The sequence below is a fragment of the Narcine bancroftii genome, chromosome 11 (assembly GCF_036971445.1).
Source record: "Narcine bancroftii isolate sNarBan1 chromosome 11, sNarBan1.hap1, whole genome shotgun sequence".
Classification (NCBI taxonomy): Eukaryota; Metazoa; Chordata; class Chondrichthyes; order Torpediniformes; family Narcinidae; genus Narcine; species Narcine bancroftii.
The window spans coordinates 75,025,202-75,042,674 of record NC_091479.1 but is presented as its reverse complement, the minus strand read 5'-3'; the positions used below and the strand labels follow the sequence as shown (position 1 = coordinate 75,042,674).

Sequence of the window (17,473 nt, the reverse complement as noted above, 5' to 3'; positions counted from 1 at the left end):
GGGGACCTGGAGCAGCTCACCAACAGCACCTGCAAACCCCCTAGCTTTCTTCAGACATCATTTGAGCCCACTGGAGGAAAAGTAGTGCTTTTGACAGAGAGCTCCTTGCCCTCTATTTGGACATATGGCATTTTCACTGTTTCCTAGGAGGCAAAAGGTTCACGGTCTACACGGATCACAAGCCATTGATCTTCGCCTTTGCCAAGATGTCAGATCATTGGTCAGTACAACAACTCTCCTACATTTCAGAGTTTATGACTACAATAAAACATTGCTGGGAAGAACAATCTAGTTACCAACACACTCTCCTGCACCACCATCGCTTCTCTCCTACTCCCGGTAAAAACTACACGGCTTTGGCAGCAGCACAGCAGGAAGAGGAGGAGATGGCCACGTATCGCACTGCCATATCAGGATTGAAATTGGAGGATGTAGATGTTTTGGTTCAGCAAATGCCAACCTACTTTGTGATATATCCACTAGTCAGCCAAGGCCTACTCTACCTGATGTGTGGTGATGACAAGAAGGCTTGTAGCGGACAAATTCATGTGGCACGGTCTGCAGAAGCAAGTCGGCGCTTAGGCAAGGACATCCCTCAACATTTCAGCGCCACAACAAAGCCCCACTACAGGTTTTTGCACCCACGCAGCACAGGTTTGTTCACACCCATGTGGATATCATTAGCCCATTGCCCCCATTCAAGGCACCACTCACCTCCCTGGCCAAGATACAAGATGGCCAGAGGTTGTCCCGCTCTCCGACACCTCTCTCTCTCAGCTTGTGCGAAAGCCCTCATTGCTAATTTGATAGCAGGTTTTGGACTACCCACGGACATCTTCTCTGACAGAGGAGCTCAGTTTATGTCCAGGTTATGGTTCACAATCGCACAGATTGGTCGACAGCCGATCATCCCCAGTCAAATGGAAAGTTTTCACTGTCCTATGAAAATGACTCTCATGGCACGTTTTAAGGGACCGGATTGGAAAGATGAACTGCCTTGAGTACTTTTAAGTATTTGTATTGCACCGAAGGAAGATCTGGCTACAGAATTGATGGAGAGAGCCCCTTCAATGATCTCAGATTTCATTCCAGCAGCAGGGATCTCCCGCTTTGGTACTCATACCCTTAAGGAAAAAGGTGGGTACACTGGTGTCTATCCTGGCCACCCGGCATGGCCCTACGACTTCATACATTCCACCTAATCTCAAGGACTGCCTTTATATATTCCTCCACAGGAATGCGCACAGGATGCCCTGCCATCTGCCATATGAAAGCCCGTTCAAGGTGGTACGGAATGACGGCTCCAAGTTTATTGACACGGGTAGCAGACTGTCTCCATGGACCGTCTCAAGCTGGCACACTTGGGACATTGACCAACCAGTGCACAACCCCGCCGCAGAGGGCATCCAACATCGCGACCAAATCCACTCCTCACCTCAATAACCTAACCACCTCCAATACTCCTGTTCTTTGGTGGTGGTGGGGGGGGGGGGGGTCATGTGGCAGATCGCACCACTTAGTTCTCGAACCGTCATTCAGGCTCTTGTGTGAGTGGAGCCAAAACACCAATGAGCTGACATTTAGCATTTAAGACATCATTGAAAGGAGAAACGAAAGAGAGGCTGGGCAGGAGTTATTTTTCAAATGACTTCTGTCACGTGCTTTTTCTTTAAAAAATTACAGCGCCACTCACTACAAAACATTCTTTTTACTGTTGCTGATTAACCAGGACATCAAGCACCAACTCCTCTGCTGTTCTTGGTTTGGTTGATATCAAAGATACAAGGCAGAAGAGTTTTAATGTCTCACTTTCACAGAACTTCCAGGTCGATGGAGTGGGGCTGGAGCACCCAATTATCTGACTCAGACACAACAATGCTCGCAAGTAAGCCTCAGCTGAAATACTCGAGGACAGGTCATGGAATTCAATCATGGTAGTTTATTGAACAATGTGTCAAAGAGACCACAAAGGAATAAGCTATTTTACAGCTAAACACTGTACAAGACAGGGTTGAAAAGTTTCTTGGGAAAATATTTGGGAAAGTAACAAGAGAAATTCAAGTTAATTTTGAGAGTGATGCAGTTGTCAAAAACTTGAGTCTTAAATTTAAACAAACAAGGGGCAAAGAGAGAGAGAACAGAAATTTGGATTAAAAATGACTAGGCATTTAAGCAATTCATTTAAAATATATTCTCATGGAATAACTGACCAAAACTATGATCAAACTACGGTTAACCCCAAAAATAATGGTAACATCAGGAATTGTTTTAAATAAACTACTATATATACACTTGTGTAATAGTTGGCTTTTTTTTGGACCAATTTTTCTTGTCAAATTTGGGGGGGGGTGGGGTGGGTCATTGACTTTTACATGGGTCATACTTTGACCATAGAAAGTACCTGCATCGTTCATGGCATCAGGAGCTCGAATGGCCAGGACTGGGTGGTAAGTCAGCATTCAGGGTGTCAGGTGGCCGGGCTAGGAGAGGGTCTGTGGCCAGGGCATTAGGACCCAGGGAGTCAGAAGCTCCGGTGGGCAGATGGGGTGAGGGTCCATGGTTGGGGCATTGGGAGCACCACTGGACGGGTGGTTGGGGTGAGGGTCTGTGGTTGGGAATTTCAGTGAGTGAGCAAGGTGTCAGGAGCTCTGGTGGATGGGGTGAGGGTCTGTGGTCGGGAATTTCAGTGAGTGGGCGAGGTGTCAGGAGCTCTGGTGGATGGGGTGAGGGTCTGCAGTCGGGGCACTGGGCCAAAATGCCAGTGCCAAAAATAAAGGGAGTCAACTTTTACACGGGTCATAGAGAAAATAGGTGATTTTTGGGTCAAAAGCGGGAGCTCATGATCGACTAAAACAATACGAGTAGATATGGAACAGCACTGTATATTAAAGAGGGATATAACACATTGCAAGTAAACTAGCAAAAAATGAAAACTAAATGCATGCAATTTTGTAACTGATAAAACAGAAAAGTGCAGTAGGAGAAATTATAATGAAGAAAAAGGAAAAGCGTGAGCTCAAATAAATATTTTATTTCCCCCCTTCCCCCCAATGAAGAGACTTTATTTGAAGGAACAATATGCCACAGACTCACGTAGGAGGGAAAATAAGATGCAAAGATGATACAACCTGGCCATAAACAAGCTGTTTGAGTGATTGGGAGAGAAAACAACAGATGGGACATATAAAGGAAATGGGAAATTAGCCATCGGTAAGAAGAATAGAAAAGTAGATTTAGAAAATAGGCAAGAAAACGGCAATATTGGTAGAGGGATTTAAGCTCCTTATTCACAAATTACAGGTTATCAGACAAACTAGTTTAGTCTTCATTGTAAAGGTGCAATAATCCAAGTAGGAACTCATCTTCAACCATGTGAACATAGATTAATTTGATTGATTCTTCAGACAAGAGACTTTACAGTGAGAAGAAATCCATCCTTTGTTTCATGTAGAGTCATACGATACCGAAACGGGTGATGTGAATCACCCACCCATATCAACCATCGAGTCTACTGGTCTATAGCCTTCAAGTGCTGGTAAATGAGACAAGTATAGGTTGGTGCTAACAATTTAAGTGTTCATCTAGATACTTAAATGTTGTGGCAGTCACCTCCTCCACCACCACCACAACCTCCAGCAGTGCATTCCAAACTCCAATCACCTCTTGATGAGAACCAAAGCAACAAAATTTGTGCCAGAGTTTTCTTATCCTGAAGCAAACCAAGATGACATTTTTGTCTGACTGCTACTTGGTTGGCTGGGTAGGGGCTGTTCTAAAACCTAGAACGGGTAAGCACTGCAAACAGACATTCTGCCCATTTGTTCATATCATTGTTTCACAGCTTAGAAGGATCAAGTCATTAATGCATATTTGACATCTAGAGGCCTGCTGTGCATGGGTAGGTTTTGATTTATTAAATAAATATGGTAGCAGAACAGCAAAGATTAGAACATCACAAGATGCAGAGGATCCTGGGCTGTAATGCTTCCTTGGCATCAGATTTCAAACAAGAACATAAAATCTCGGATCTGTGCTCTCACAGCTCCACAATTCTATTCAACTGGTGCTTTGTACATAGAATGTTCTGATGTTATAACACTACGAATGTAAAGAAAACCATATGCTATTTTGCATTCACCATTTTTTGGGTGGAAATAAAGTTTATTCTGAAATAAAAACATCTACAGTATTTAAACAGATAAAACACAGCACTCCCTTGTTTGGGGTGCACACTTGCATTAGGTCACAAGCAGTTGAGAGGTGTTGGGAGATTAAAAAAATAAAAACTTTTACTTACTTCCAATGTTTTGGACCTGATCATAAATCTGAGGGGTGAGAAGTGGCTGTGGAAGCTCCCGGAGAAAAGTTTTTAAGATAACAGCAGGAATGTGCTCATCTCCATACTCCTCAAATCTAATTGGTTTTCCTACATTTGGAGTTAAATATATTATTACTCTCTACAAGATGCATCCACATTCTTGCATATGGAACACACATTCTGCTACATACACAAATAATCACACTAGCAAATACACTAATCTCCCCATATTTGTCAAATAACAGAATTTTCCAGAAAGCACTGACAATTATTGCTTTTATTGTCACCTTTCTGCTGCACAGTCTCACCCCAGGAATTTCAATAATGACCTGCCTCAAATGACCCATTCTCAATAAAAGCAAAACTATAACCTTCAACCCAGCTTCCCCAGCGGGAGCGCACCCAGCTTCCCCACTCCCATACAATCCTCTTCTATTGATATCCCAACACCCTCTTACTGCATTACTTCAATATATTTATATTCTTCATAATACTCCCAAATATTAGGATCATCCTTCTGGATTCCAGTCCTGCAACAGGTTCAGTGGGAAGGTTTCCAGCTGGGAAGTCTATGGAAGCTTGCTTTGTACCACTGGACTCTTGTGAGTCTATAGTGGTGGAGCATGGGGCAAGCCAGCAGTACATGAACTAGAATGGAAATGCCACTGCTGGCAAAGAATTGTGAGCAAGTCCAACAGAAAAATTGGTACCTGTATGAAAAATTTACCCCATTTCATTAACAACTAAAATCCCTTTTCACTCACATAAGCACCTCAAATACAAAACAAACAAATAATATTGAACTGCAATTTATCACTAGTGCTGGGAAATTATCAAAATGTCTGGCACCTGAAAAGGTCATGGGGGCGGATCTTTAATTCTTTGTATTACCACATTATAAACAAGTGGTTTGTTGATCAGTTGGACACTTACCCAGATTATATTGTTTCTGGATTTCCTTTATGATCTGGACATTTGCTGATCGTCTAAATAATCCTTCTGTTTGAAGCGCTACAAAGAAAAGAACGCCGAAAGTTTCAAGCAAACTGTTTTCGCTGTTGCTGCTGTGCTTTGGAATTCCCAAATTCAAATCAAGGTATTTTAATCAGCGGGGCCCACAACGAGAATCTCTTGATTATACTTCAAAACTTTTTTTTTTAAAAAGTTAGAAAGTCATGGATAACAGATATTTATTTTTCTATTAGCATAAATTTAGCACATGTAAAGCTATTTCATACTTGAAAGTATGCTCAAAGGTCTCAGGACTGAAACAGCAGATCATCAGATAGGATGGTACTGGTCGATTCATTTTACTAATACTGTATTCAAGAGTGCAAGTCCTTAAAATATTTTTTTGTTAAAAACAGTATCCTTTCAAAATGAGAACAACTGATGCTGAAAAATGTCACAAAGCCAAGACATAGGAGCAGAAATAGGCTATTCAGCCCATTGAGTCTACCCCATCATTTCTCCAACTAGTCCCACTGACCAGCCTTCTCCCCGTAACCTTTGATGCCCTGGCTAATCAAGAACTGGCCTTAAATACACTCAATGACCTGACCTCCACAACTGCCTCTGACAACCAATTCCACCTCCGGCTTAAGAAATTCTTAAGCATCTCTGTTCCCTGAGGTGGTGCCCTCTTGCCCTGGACTCTCCTACCATGGGAAACAACTTTTCTACATCTATTCTGTTCGTGCCTTCCAGCATTTTAGATGCATGAACCATGACAGGCTGAAAATGGTGTAAAATGTCATTTAAATATTAAAAATGTTTAAACTGTATCCCCAAAAGCATTTGGAGTAGCATTTCACTGAACTTGCAGCCATAGTGGATGCGTGCTTGTGCACATGTCATCTTTCCTACTCGAGTCAGGTAAACATAGTACTGTAATATCAGGCTGCCTTTGAACTCCCCTCGGCATCTTGTTCCACTGAAATTGATGGAAATGAATTCTGGAAAGAGGGTACAATGGGCCTCCTACAAAGATTAATTTCTTCCTTGGTACGTTGTACAAACAAATGAGCAGGAGGTAGAGGCTACTTTGGATCTTCAAGCCCGCTAATGATGAGTGATCTGACTGCAATCCATGTTCCCATCTACCCATGGGAAGACTTCATCCCCATTCTTAACAAGGCTCCATCCACTTCCCATGCCACCACGTTTTAAGGAACAAAGTTCCAAAGACACACATCCCTCAGAACAGAAAAGTGCCTAAAATCTGTTTTACATGGGCAATGTCTTAGTTTGAAACATTGGCCTTAATTTGGATTCTTCCACAAGAAGAAACATCACATCTACACTATTAAGATGCTTTGATATCTTTCTTGCACATCTCACTCAAGTCTCCTTTCACTGCTTCAAAGTGGGTACATACCTAACCTCCCCTCACAGGATAACCCACTCATCTGTGCAGAAGAGTTACACAGCACAGCTGGTCTAAAATCACATTGGCCATGATCGCTTAAACTTCAAACTTATGATGAATATAAAGCTGCAAGCAAGAGATTAATGTAATCAGTAAATGACAAAATAACAATTAAGTGATCTAAAACTATGGCTTCAAAGTTAAAGCCCTAGAAGGAAGATTAAATGAGATAATAAGCTTTACAATCTTGAGGTGCCAGAGCAGAAACTTAAAGCCATGTCAATGACCAACAGAGGAAAAAGAAGACTTTAATTTGGTATAGAAGGAATAAAAGATCAAGGTACAGAGGTACAATATCCATTATACTATCAACAAACCAGAGACATGAATAGTGGCCATGTGCAAGACACACAACTATACATGAGATTACAATTTTTCTTCTGCAATACGGTTCGCAATGTGGGAATCTCCCCAGGTGCAGGATGTACAAAAGAGCTTATTTGTGGCAGGAGTAGTGGAGAATATACAAATTCCACTCGAGGCCACAGGAAAAGGCCAAGAAAATTTGTGACTAAAGGATAAAGAGCAATTCAAAGAGCTGGAAACTTTTGTTCAAAATTAGAAAAAACAAGTAGATGGCTTTAATTACACCACTGAAAGTGTTACAACTTTCCACAGATAGTTATTTGAGATGTAAACATTCTTAACACAGAGAGAATACAACATACCATTTTGTTTCAGGAATTGCACTGTCTGTCTCATCACCAGAGGAATAAATTCTCCATTCCCTTTTTCTCGGAGACTAGGGTTTTCAAAAAAAGAATAGATTTTGATAATTCAGGAACTTTGCTGCCTCAAAATGAAAGTTTAAAAAAAAACTACACACACTATTTTATAAAATATCTGACGGAACTTTGCAAGAGTGTTTTTAAGCACTGACATCAAACCAACAAGATGTTTGATGAACAAAATCTTTGTCAAGGAAGTAGACCATCTCACTCAGAGCCTGCTTTGCCATTCAATAAGATAATCACTGAGCTGTGGAATGGGCTCCACCTACCTGTCTTTTCCCCATAACCCATGATTCCTCTATTATGCAAAAAACTATTTAACTCTGTCTTAAAAACATTTAATAAGGCTGCCTCTATTGCTTCCTTGGGTAGAGAATTCCAGAGATTCACTACTCTCTGGGAAAGGCTGTTCTCTCAGTTAGCGCAACGTCTTTACAGCGATTGGGATTGGACCTGGGTTCTAATCCTGCGCCATCCATAAGGAGTTTGCACGCTCTTCCCATGTCTGCATGGGTTTTCTCCAGCAGCTCCGGTTTCCTCCCACCCTTCAAAAATGTACCTGGGTATTGATTAATTGGGTGTTAATTGGGTGGTACAGACTCGTAGGCCGAATTTCTTGTTACAGTGCTCTATGTCTAAATTTAAAAATCTACTCCTCTGAATCTTGAGGTTATGTCCCCTAGTTCTAGTTGCCTCTATCTCACCTATCTCTTTCATTATTTCTAATGTTTCTAGAAGATCCCCACTCATTCTTCTGAATTTCAGTAAGTATAGACCAAAGAAATTAACCTCTCCTCATAGGTTAACCCCCTCAATTCTGGATTCAACCTAGTGAGCCTCCTCTCCAAAGCCTCCTAAGCCAGTAAATCTTTCCTCAAATAAGGAGAGAAGAAGTGATGCAGTATTCCAGGCGTGACCTTGCCAGTACCCTGCAGGGTAGCAGCAGAACCTCCCTGCTCTTAAATGCAATCCTTCTTGTAATGAAGGCCAACATTCAGTTGTCTTGCACATTCCCAAGTCCCCCTGCACAATAGTGCATTGCAATCTTTCACCATTTAAATTTAAAAATCTGATCTTGTTTTTCCTACCAAAGTGGATGACCTCACATTTACCAACATGTACTCCCCAGTCCATTACCCACTCATTTAACTTATCTCTATCTCTCTGCAAACTCTCTTCATCCTCTATGTAATTTAAATTTCCTCTCAATCTGGTGCCATCAGCAAACTTTGATACACTACACTTAGCTCCCTCTTTCAAATTGTTAATGTACATCATGACCAGTTGCAGGATCAGTAGCAATTCCTGCCACATTCTGCTCACTACTGATTGTCAAACAGAGAAGAACCCATTTATCCCAATTTTCTGTCTTCTATTGCACAAGTGTGTTGCTGTCAAGCATTTACTTCCCATTACAATCTCCTAAAAGGTGACAGCAATGAGAATTCACCTTGAATCTCTAAAATTGGTCTAGAGATCATGGAAATTTTTAGCTCATTTGCAGCTGGATGGCTAACAAGTTGCAACAAGGCAGTGGATTCAGGTGGTGAAATAGAGCTGGGGACCTCTAATTACATGCAAAATCCTCTTTTCCAGAAAATGGCTGATGCAAAGGACAATGTGTAAATGTGGCGAAAATCTTGAGGAGGAATATTATCAAAAGCCATTCACTAAGGTACAATGGCCCTGTCTTAGTGAATAAGGATTTTTTAATGTATTTTCTTTCTTTAAAAAAACTCACTGTGCTATTGAAGTAATGGCTCCAATGTGACAGGCATTTATTTGCATCAGAAGTCTGTCATCTTTAACATTCACAGAGTAACTACACTCTGAAAGCAAGAAAACATTCTATCCATTAAGGTTCATTATTGTGCAATGCATGTACACCAAGGATACTGAAAAATTAAACAATTTTCATGGAATTAAGCTCCAAAGAAGATTGTTTTTTGCTGAAACATCCCTCAATCTGATGCACTAAAGAGATTGCACATAGACAGGCACACAACATATTGCATGTTGGTTCACAGCTCCAGCTTTGATCCCAAATGAGGAGTGGTGCATGTGGAGTCTGCTGGTTCTATGCTTGACTGCATTGGTTTACTCTCATTTCCCAAGGACACACTGGTAGGCTAATAGGATAGCGAAAACAGCCCTTGGTGTTGGTGTGATATACTGTAGGAGAATCAGGGAGGAGAGATTGTAGGTATTTGGAAAAAAAACATATTTCAGGGAAATAGGTGGGGGAGTGGAATTGATGGGATTGCTAGAAAGAACTGGGACAAATGGCAGCTTCTTCGATGAAAGGAAATACAGCAAATACAAACAACAAATCATCACGGCCAGATTTCACAGTTCAGGATTACTGATCGTACTTCATGTGTATCGGTTAGTGAACTTTTCTGTACCCTTCCTTTAAACAGACATTCCAAGAGGCCAGAAGTTATTTTCTCTGCCCCTTTGAAACTGAAAAGTTACCAAATAATCCAATCCATCTCAGATCGGTCCTGAATTAGCTCATTAAAGAAATACTGCAGATATCCTATGCACCTTGCATCAGAGAGAACAATAGCCAGCTCAAACTCCCACGAGCAAACTAGTATTCAATTATAGATTTGAGAGGAAAATGGGATCTTTTAAGAAGTTAGGAATTCAACACGTATCCTGAATTCTCACCAAAAAAAATCAGACTTAAAATATGAAATTCATAGTCATAATATTACAGGACTTTCAGCCCGCCTTTTCTATGCCACCCATCATGCTTGCATTAATTCCATATTCTTTTATGCCCTGCCCACTTAAATGTAGTTGCTACCTCCACTGATAGCTCATTCCATACACAAACTACTTCTTAAACCTGTGCCCTCTAGGTTTCAATATTATTGCCATGGAAACAGACTCTGGCTTTCTCTCTTGTCCATGCCGCTGATAGTTTTATACATCTCTGTTGTGTCACCTTTAAGGAACAAAATCTCCTTTGTTCCAGGGAAACCCCACCCGACCCCATCCACTCTCTGCTGATAACTCAAACCGTCCAATATCCTTGAGAATCTTTCTGCGTCCTCCAATTTATCCACACTCTTCCTACAATGTGGTAATGAGGACTGCGCACATACTCCCCGTGTGTTCCACTGTTTGCAACACGAGATCTCAACTATTATAACTCTTGGCCGACAAAGGCAAGGATATCATCTGTCTTCTTCATCAACCAGATTTTCTCTGTTCCTATTTGCAGGGAACTCTGCTCTTGCACCCCAAGGTCTCTCTCTGTTCAATCATACTCCCCTGGCCTCTGCCATTCACTGTATATGCCATGCCCAGGTTTGACCTCCCAAAATGCAACCCTTCGCTCTTGTCTAATTCAAATTTAATCTTCCTTTTCCAGCTGATCAATATGGTGTCTTAACTTAACACAATATTCCTCACTGTTCTCTGCACCATGAATTTTGGTATCAATGGCAAATTCCAAGGTGGGAGTGCACATACATGCCATCAATTTTCAGCAGGTAACAGAGGAGCTGACCATTCCAAAGTGGGAGTGACAGAATTCTTAATAATATTTAGAGGCATCAAAATGTACACTAGAGGCATCAAAATGTACACTTACTGGATCTGACTTGAAATTCACTGCTTAATAAATAATCTCAGCAATTTACCCAAGCTGAGTATTATGTTAAATATGAAATTACAAAGAAGTAATTCTAATAAATCTAGGACAAAAAAATGTAGATACTTACTACTGCAGACTAACTCCAAACTGCTGTTGTGGAAGGGGAGGTCGGGGTGGAGGAATCCTTTTTGGTTGGGGCAGTCCTTCCTTTTGGGAAGCTGTCAGTTTTTCATCATATCTGACAGAAAGATATCATTATCACTTTAAACAAATGTACTCAAGGACAATGCTAAACATGCTATTTGATCACTCTCTGAATAGCATACTCCTATGGCCATTCAACTTCTTTGGTGATGGAGAACACCAATATATTGCCATTAAACAAACAATCTTAATAAGTCCAGAAGCAATGTGATGGGCATTATTACCAAATAAGGTCAGTGGGATATCACAATATCGTAACAATTTTCCAGAATATTTTATGTTTTGAAATTAACCTCAAAATTTCCAGTGAACTGCATAAAGGCAATAATCTATGAACTGCCGGGTAATTTTAAAAAAAGGACTGAAAGCACAAACCTTAGGAATTAATGCCTTAGGGAGCATTGCAAAGCACAGTGGGTACATTAAATACAATAAATTATACTTCTGTTGGCACAGCTGGGGAAAAGAAACAGTGCTTCAAGACAAAAAAAAACCATGATATGACAGGGATTCATTCTTTGGAATGAATTTTCATGTCGCTTGTGTTTTAAATGGTGGGAAATTACTGGCAACATAAAACTCATCATGCTTGTGGCAATGTTAACTCAACTGGAGCAGTTAAACAGGATAGCTATTAACAATTCCAATTATTATTTAGAGGCAGGTTGGGCTTAGAGAGAAGAGTCAAATTGAACACCAAGCAAAGTTAATTTACTCAGAAGAGAGTATTTTTATTAGTAGTTAACAGAGATTATGGTAGAAATAACTGTTGAGCCTCCAAATAAAAACAATTTAACTTTAGCAAAAATCCATGGTAAATGGAGAAAAGTTGCAGATAGATTATGTGCATAAATCTAATCTTGTTAAAACAATGAAAAATATTTCAATCATCCCCACTCAATAACAGTCTTTTTACTGTATCCAGCCTCACTCTCACTGTAGTCACCTGACCATCTTTCTTTGTATTCTACATTTATAAAAGGAAATGGAAACACACTTAAAATGTTCCAACCTCTTTTTGAACTTATGATAATATTTCATGGTCAAGGTAATTGGGTGTATTTAAGGCAGAGATTGAGAAGTTCTTGATTAGCCAGGGCATCAGAGGTTATGGGGAAAAGGCCGGGCAGTGGGACTGAGTGGGAAAATGAATCAGCTCAGGGTAGACTCGAAGGGCTGAATTTCTGCACCCATGTCTTGTGGTATCATGTGTGCCGGGGGAGGATGTCTTGTGGTATCATGTGTGCCGGGGGAGGATGTCTTGTGGTATCATGTGTGCCGGGGGAGGATGTCTTGTGGTATCATGTGTGCCGGGGGAGGATGTCTTGTGGTATCATGTGTGCCGGGGGAGGATGTCTTGTGGTATCATGTGTGCCGGGGGAGGATGTCTTGTGGTATCATGTGTGCCGGGGGAGGATGTCTTGTGGTATCATGTGTGCCGGGGGAGGATGTCTTGTGGTATCATGTGTGCCGGGGGAGGATGTCTTGTGGTATCATGTGTGCCGGGGGAGGATGTCTTGTGGTATCATGTGTGCCGGGGGAGGATGTCTTGTGGTATCATGTGTGCCGGGGGAGGATGTCTTGTGGTATCATGTGTGCCGGGGGAGGATGTCTTGTGGTATCATGTGTGCCGGGGGAGGATGTCTTGTGGTATCATGTGTGCCGGGGGAGGATGTCTTGTGGTATCATGTGTGCCGGGGGAGGATGTCTTGTGGTATCATGTGTGCCGGGGGAGGATGTCTTGTGGTATCATGTGTGCCGGGGGAGGATGTCTTGTGGTATCATGTGCGCCGGGGGAGGATGTCTTGTGGTATCATGTGCGCTGGGGGAGGATGTCTTGTGGTATCATGTGCGCTGGGGAGGATGTCTTGTGGTATCATGTGCGCTGGGGAGGATGTCTTGTGGTATCATGTGCGCTGGGGAGGATGTCTTGTGGTATCATGTGCGCTGGGGAGGATGTCTTGTGGTATCATGTGCGCTGGGGAGGATGTCTTGTGGTATCATGTGCGCTGGGGAGGATGTCTTGTGGTATCATGTGCGCTGGGGAGGATGTCTTGTGGTATCATGTGCGCTGGGGAGGATGTCTTGTGGTATCATGTGCGCTGGGGAGGATGTCTTGTGGTATCATGTGCGCTGGGGAGGATGTCTTGTGGTATCATGTGCGCTGGGGAGGATGTCTTGTGGTATCATGTGCGCTGGGGAGGATGTCTTGTGGTATCATGTGTGCTGGGGGAGGATGTCTTGTGGTATCGTGTGCTGGGGGAGGATGTCTTGTGGTATCATGTGTGCTGGGGGAGGATGTCCTGTGGTATCATGTGTGCTGGGGGAGGATGTCTTGTGGTATCATGTGTGCTGGGGGAGGATGTCTTGTGGTATCATGTGTGCTGGGGAGGATGTCTTGTGGTATCATGTGTGCTGGGGGAGGATGTCTTGTGGTATCATGTGTGCTGGGGGAGGATGTCTTGTGGTATCATGTGTGCTGGGGAGGATGTCTTGTGGTATCATGTGTGCTGGGGGAGGATGTCTTGTGGTATCATGTGTGCTGGGGGAGGATGTCTTGTGGTATCATGTGTGCTGGGGAGGATGTCTTGTGGTATCATGTGTGCTGGTGGAGGATGTCTTGTGGTATCATGTGTGCTGGGGGAGGATGTCTTGTGGTATCATGTGTGCTGGGGGAGGATGTCTTGTGGTATCATGTGTGCTGGGGGAGGATGTCTTGTGGTATCATGTGTGCTGGGGAGGATGTCTTGTGGTATCATGTGTGCTGGGGAGGATGTCTTGTGGTATCATGTGTGCTGGGGGAGGATGTCTTGTGGTATCATGTGTGCTGGGGGAGGATGTCTTGTGGTATCATGTGTGCTGGGGGAGGATGTCTTGTGGTATCATGTGTGCTGGGGAGGATGTCTTGTGGTATCATGTGCGCTGGGGAGGATGTCTTGTGGTATCATGTGCGCTGGGGAGGATGTCTTGTGGTATCATGTGCGCTGGGTAGGATGTCTTGTGGTATCATGTGCGCTGGGGAGGATGTCTTGTGGTATCATGTGCGCTGGGGAGGATGTCTTGTGGTATCATGTGCGCTGGGGAGGATGTCTTGTGGTATCATGTGCGCTGGGGAGGATGTCTTGTGGTATCATGTGCGCTGGGGAGGATGTCTTGTGGTATCATGTGCGCTGGGGAGGATGTCTTGTGGTATCATGTGTGCTGGGGGAGGATGTCTTGTGGTATCGTGTGCTGGGGGAGGATGTCTTGTGGTATCATGTGTGCTGGGGGAGGATGTCTTGTGGTATCATGTGTGCTGGGGGAGGATGTCTTGTGGTATCATGTGTGCTGGGGGAGGATGTCTTGTGGTATCATGTGTGCTGGGGAGGATGTCTTGTGGTATCATGTGTGCTGGGGGAGGATGTCTTGTGGTATCATGTGTGCTGGGGGAGGATGTCTTGTGGTATCATGTGTGCTGGGGAGGATGTCTTGTGGTATCATGTGTGCTGGGGGAGGATGTCTTGTGGTATCATGTGTGCTGGGGGAGGATGTCTTGTGGTATCATGTGTGCTGGGGAGGATGTCTTGTGGTATCATGTGTGCTGGTGGAGGATGTCTTGTGGTATCATGTGTGCTGGGGGAGGATGTCTTGTGGTATCATGTGTGCTGGGGGAGGATGTCTTGTGGTATCATGTGTGCTGGGGGAGGATGTCTTGTGGTATCATGTGTGCTGGGGGAGGATGTCTTGTGGTATCATGTGTGCTGGGGGAGGATGTCTTGTGGTATCATGTGTGCTGGGGAGGATGTCTTGTGGTATCATGTGTGCTGGGGGAGGATGTCTTGTGGTATCATGTGTGCTGGGGGAGGATGTCTTGTGGTATCATGTGTGCTGGGGGAGGATGTCTTGTGGTATCATGTCTTGTGGTATCATGTGTGCTGGGGGAGGATGTCTTGTGGTATCATGTGTGCTGGGGAGGATGTCTTGTGGTATCATGTGTGCTGGGGGAGGATGTCTTGTGGTATCATGTGTGCTGGGGGAGGATGTCTTGTGGTATCATGTGTGCTGGGGGAGGATGTCTTGTGGTATCATGTGTGCTGGGGGAGGGTGGCAGAAGAAAGGGTTCTTCTAATCTGCTGTTCCATTCTTCAAATGGTATCTACATTTCAATGACATTCTCAACTCTGCACTTTCACACACACAAATGGCCAACCAGCAGAAGTGATTATCCATCCTTACTTTCTCCCTGATCTCTGCTTCTTTATTGGGGTAAAAAAACATTGAAGTTCTCAAATGCCCTTGTAATCATAAAAAGAGGCTGTTTCCATGATACATGACACTACAATCCACTCTTCTCTGCCACTTCTTTCTGCCTTATATCCACAGTATTGGCATCCTTCTTGTTGGGCGCCCAGGACCATTCCTTATTCTCCAAACCTGGTCTTTTAACGAAATGAATACAAGTTTGGATTGATTCTCCTTTGCCTGTTCATCAACAGTTCACAAACCACATGCTCTGGGTGGGCATCAGCGAGTAAATACTCTGACGGCTAGGTGCAAAACAGTAGAACTTTCAAAATGCGGTGAATGAGAAAAAAAATTTTCCATGTATAATAAAGGAATTAGCAGGTTGGAAGAAAAAGTTCTCTACCACATTTCCAACTCTCACATAAGGCCTCCGCCTTGAGTCTGGCTTTGGAGCGGATGAAAAAATGGGAACTTTCAGATAGCATCCCATTCTTATCCAGAGGTGCCTCATAGCATCCTCCAGATCTGACAGAGGTGTGACAACTGGTGCCATAGGGCTACCCATCATAATATACGTGACAGAGCAATGGCCATATTCCCTACCCATAATCCCCCATGCAGCTGAAACCACTCTATGGTTCCCAGAACTGTTCCAGCTGCGTAGGGGGATTATGGGTAGGGAAGGCGACCATTGCTCTGCCACATTTTGAGCCACAGAGAGCAGCCCCGAAGGCCGAAGCAGCCCAGTGTGGCTGTCCCAGCCCACACCAGCTACCCCCTGACAGTCTCCACTGCCCCGACAGTCCACACTGCCATCTCCCGCTGCCCCAAGGGCTCCCCACTGCCCCAGACTTGAGGCAGAGGGGTGAGTGGGGGTATGGGTCGCAGGCTGATGGCATCATCAGCCCGCCCCTAATTAACCACTTAGCGCGGCTGTACATTCAGATTGATCGGAGGAGGGCTGCGCTGTGGAGATTATCCCTCTCAGCAAGGGGTTGGAATATGCGGCTTGGAGACTGCCTCCACACATTCAGAAAGGTAGGTGATTATGGATTTTGAGGGAGTTTCCCCGCCTTTACATCCCGACTTTTGGGCTATCTGAAATGGCCTATAGCCTCAGACCAAGAACCATGCAAGAAAGTTGGAGGTCAAAGCCTGTAGGATTATTTTATGTACACATCTCTTTTCCAAATGTTAAATATACAATTTTGTTCAATAGGCACCAATACTGATGCAATCTGAAATGATGTTTGAATTTATAAAAGCAAACCAAAGAATAGTATTACAGCCACAATTATGAGCTGTAATTTGATTATACAGATGGCGGCTTCTATAGTTATCTTCAAAACACTAAATTTTAAAAAGTGCATTTATTTCAACAGCAGGCTCAATGAGAGCTGTGACCATGTGGCTACATTAATGGAATGGAATTAAAAATTAAGATTTCATTATTCCAAAATCAGTACTAACAAATAATTTCTATTTGTGCATACAATATATTATTGCCTTTTGGTGTTTATTTCAAGGCCCAGTAGAAAGAGCAATAAAATGCAGTGCAAGTTTATAGACTGTATATTTTGGCATTTAAGTCAACCTTCAGACAAGTTGAGTCCCCATTTTCATGGTTTTAATCATATATCAGGCATATAAAGTTGACCACCCCCCCCAACCCAATTTTCTGCAAGGAATATGCCAGAGACTGGGCCTCCCAGCAGCAACCCAAACTTTGTTATAACACTAATCACCAAGTAAAAAAACTCTGTAATTAAGCAAATTTAAAAAAGTTTTAAAACAAAAACTTTGCTTCTGACTGGGAAGATGCCAAACAGTGCTGGGTCAGCTTTGGCTGCAGCTGGAGCTGGCGACTCCCTTTTCAACTTCGGGTAGGGTGCCGTCTGCATTGAAGAAGTCTCCTCATTGTCCAGCGCGCTTGGTGCAGGAACCACAGCTACATGTTAGCT

The 17,473-nt window shown here is 43.3% G+C and overlaps 1 protein-coding gene across 3 annotated transcripts in view; it reads right to left on the bottom strand.

Moving 5' to 3' along the window:
* Positions 1–17,473, bottom strand: part of LOC138745914 (rho GTPase-activating protein 8-like) — a 71,983-nt gene that overhangs the window by 16,041 nt on the left and 38,469 nt on the right. For all 3 annotated transcript variants that reach the window (XR_011346581.1, XM_069903432.1, XM_069903434.1), the window contains 4 exons: positions 11,212–11,322; positions 7,415–7,488; positions 5,252–5,329; positions 4,298–4,426 (listed from right to left, as the gene is read on the bottom strand). Coding sequence is in view for 2 of the 3 variants with exons in the window: in XM_069903432.1 (XP_069759533.1) it covers positions 4,298–4,426; positions 5,252–5,329; positions 7,415–7,488; positions 11,212–11,322 (392 nt within the window). In the remaining variant the exon portion in view is untranslated. The remainder of the gene's footprint in view (positions 1–4,297; positions 4,427–5,251; positions 5,330–7,414; positions 7,489–11,211; positions 11,323–17,473) is intronic.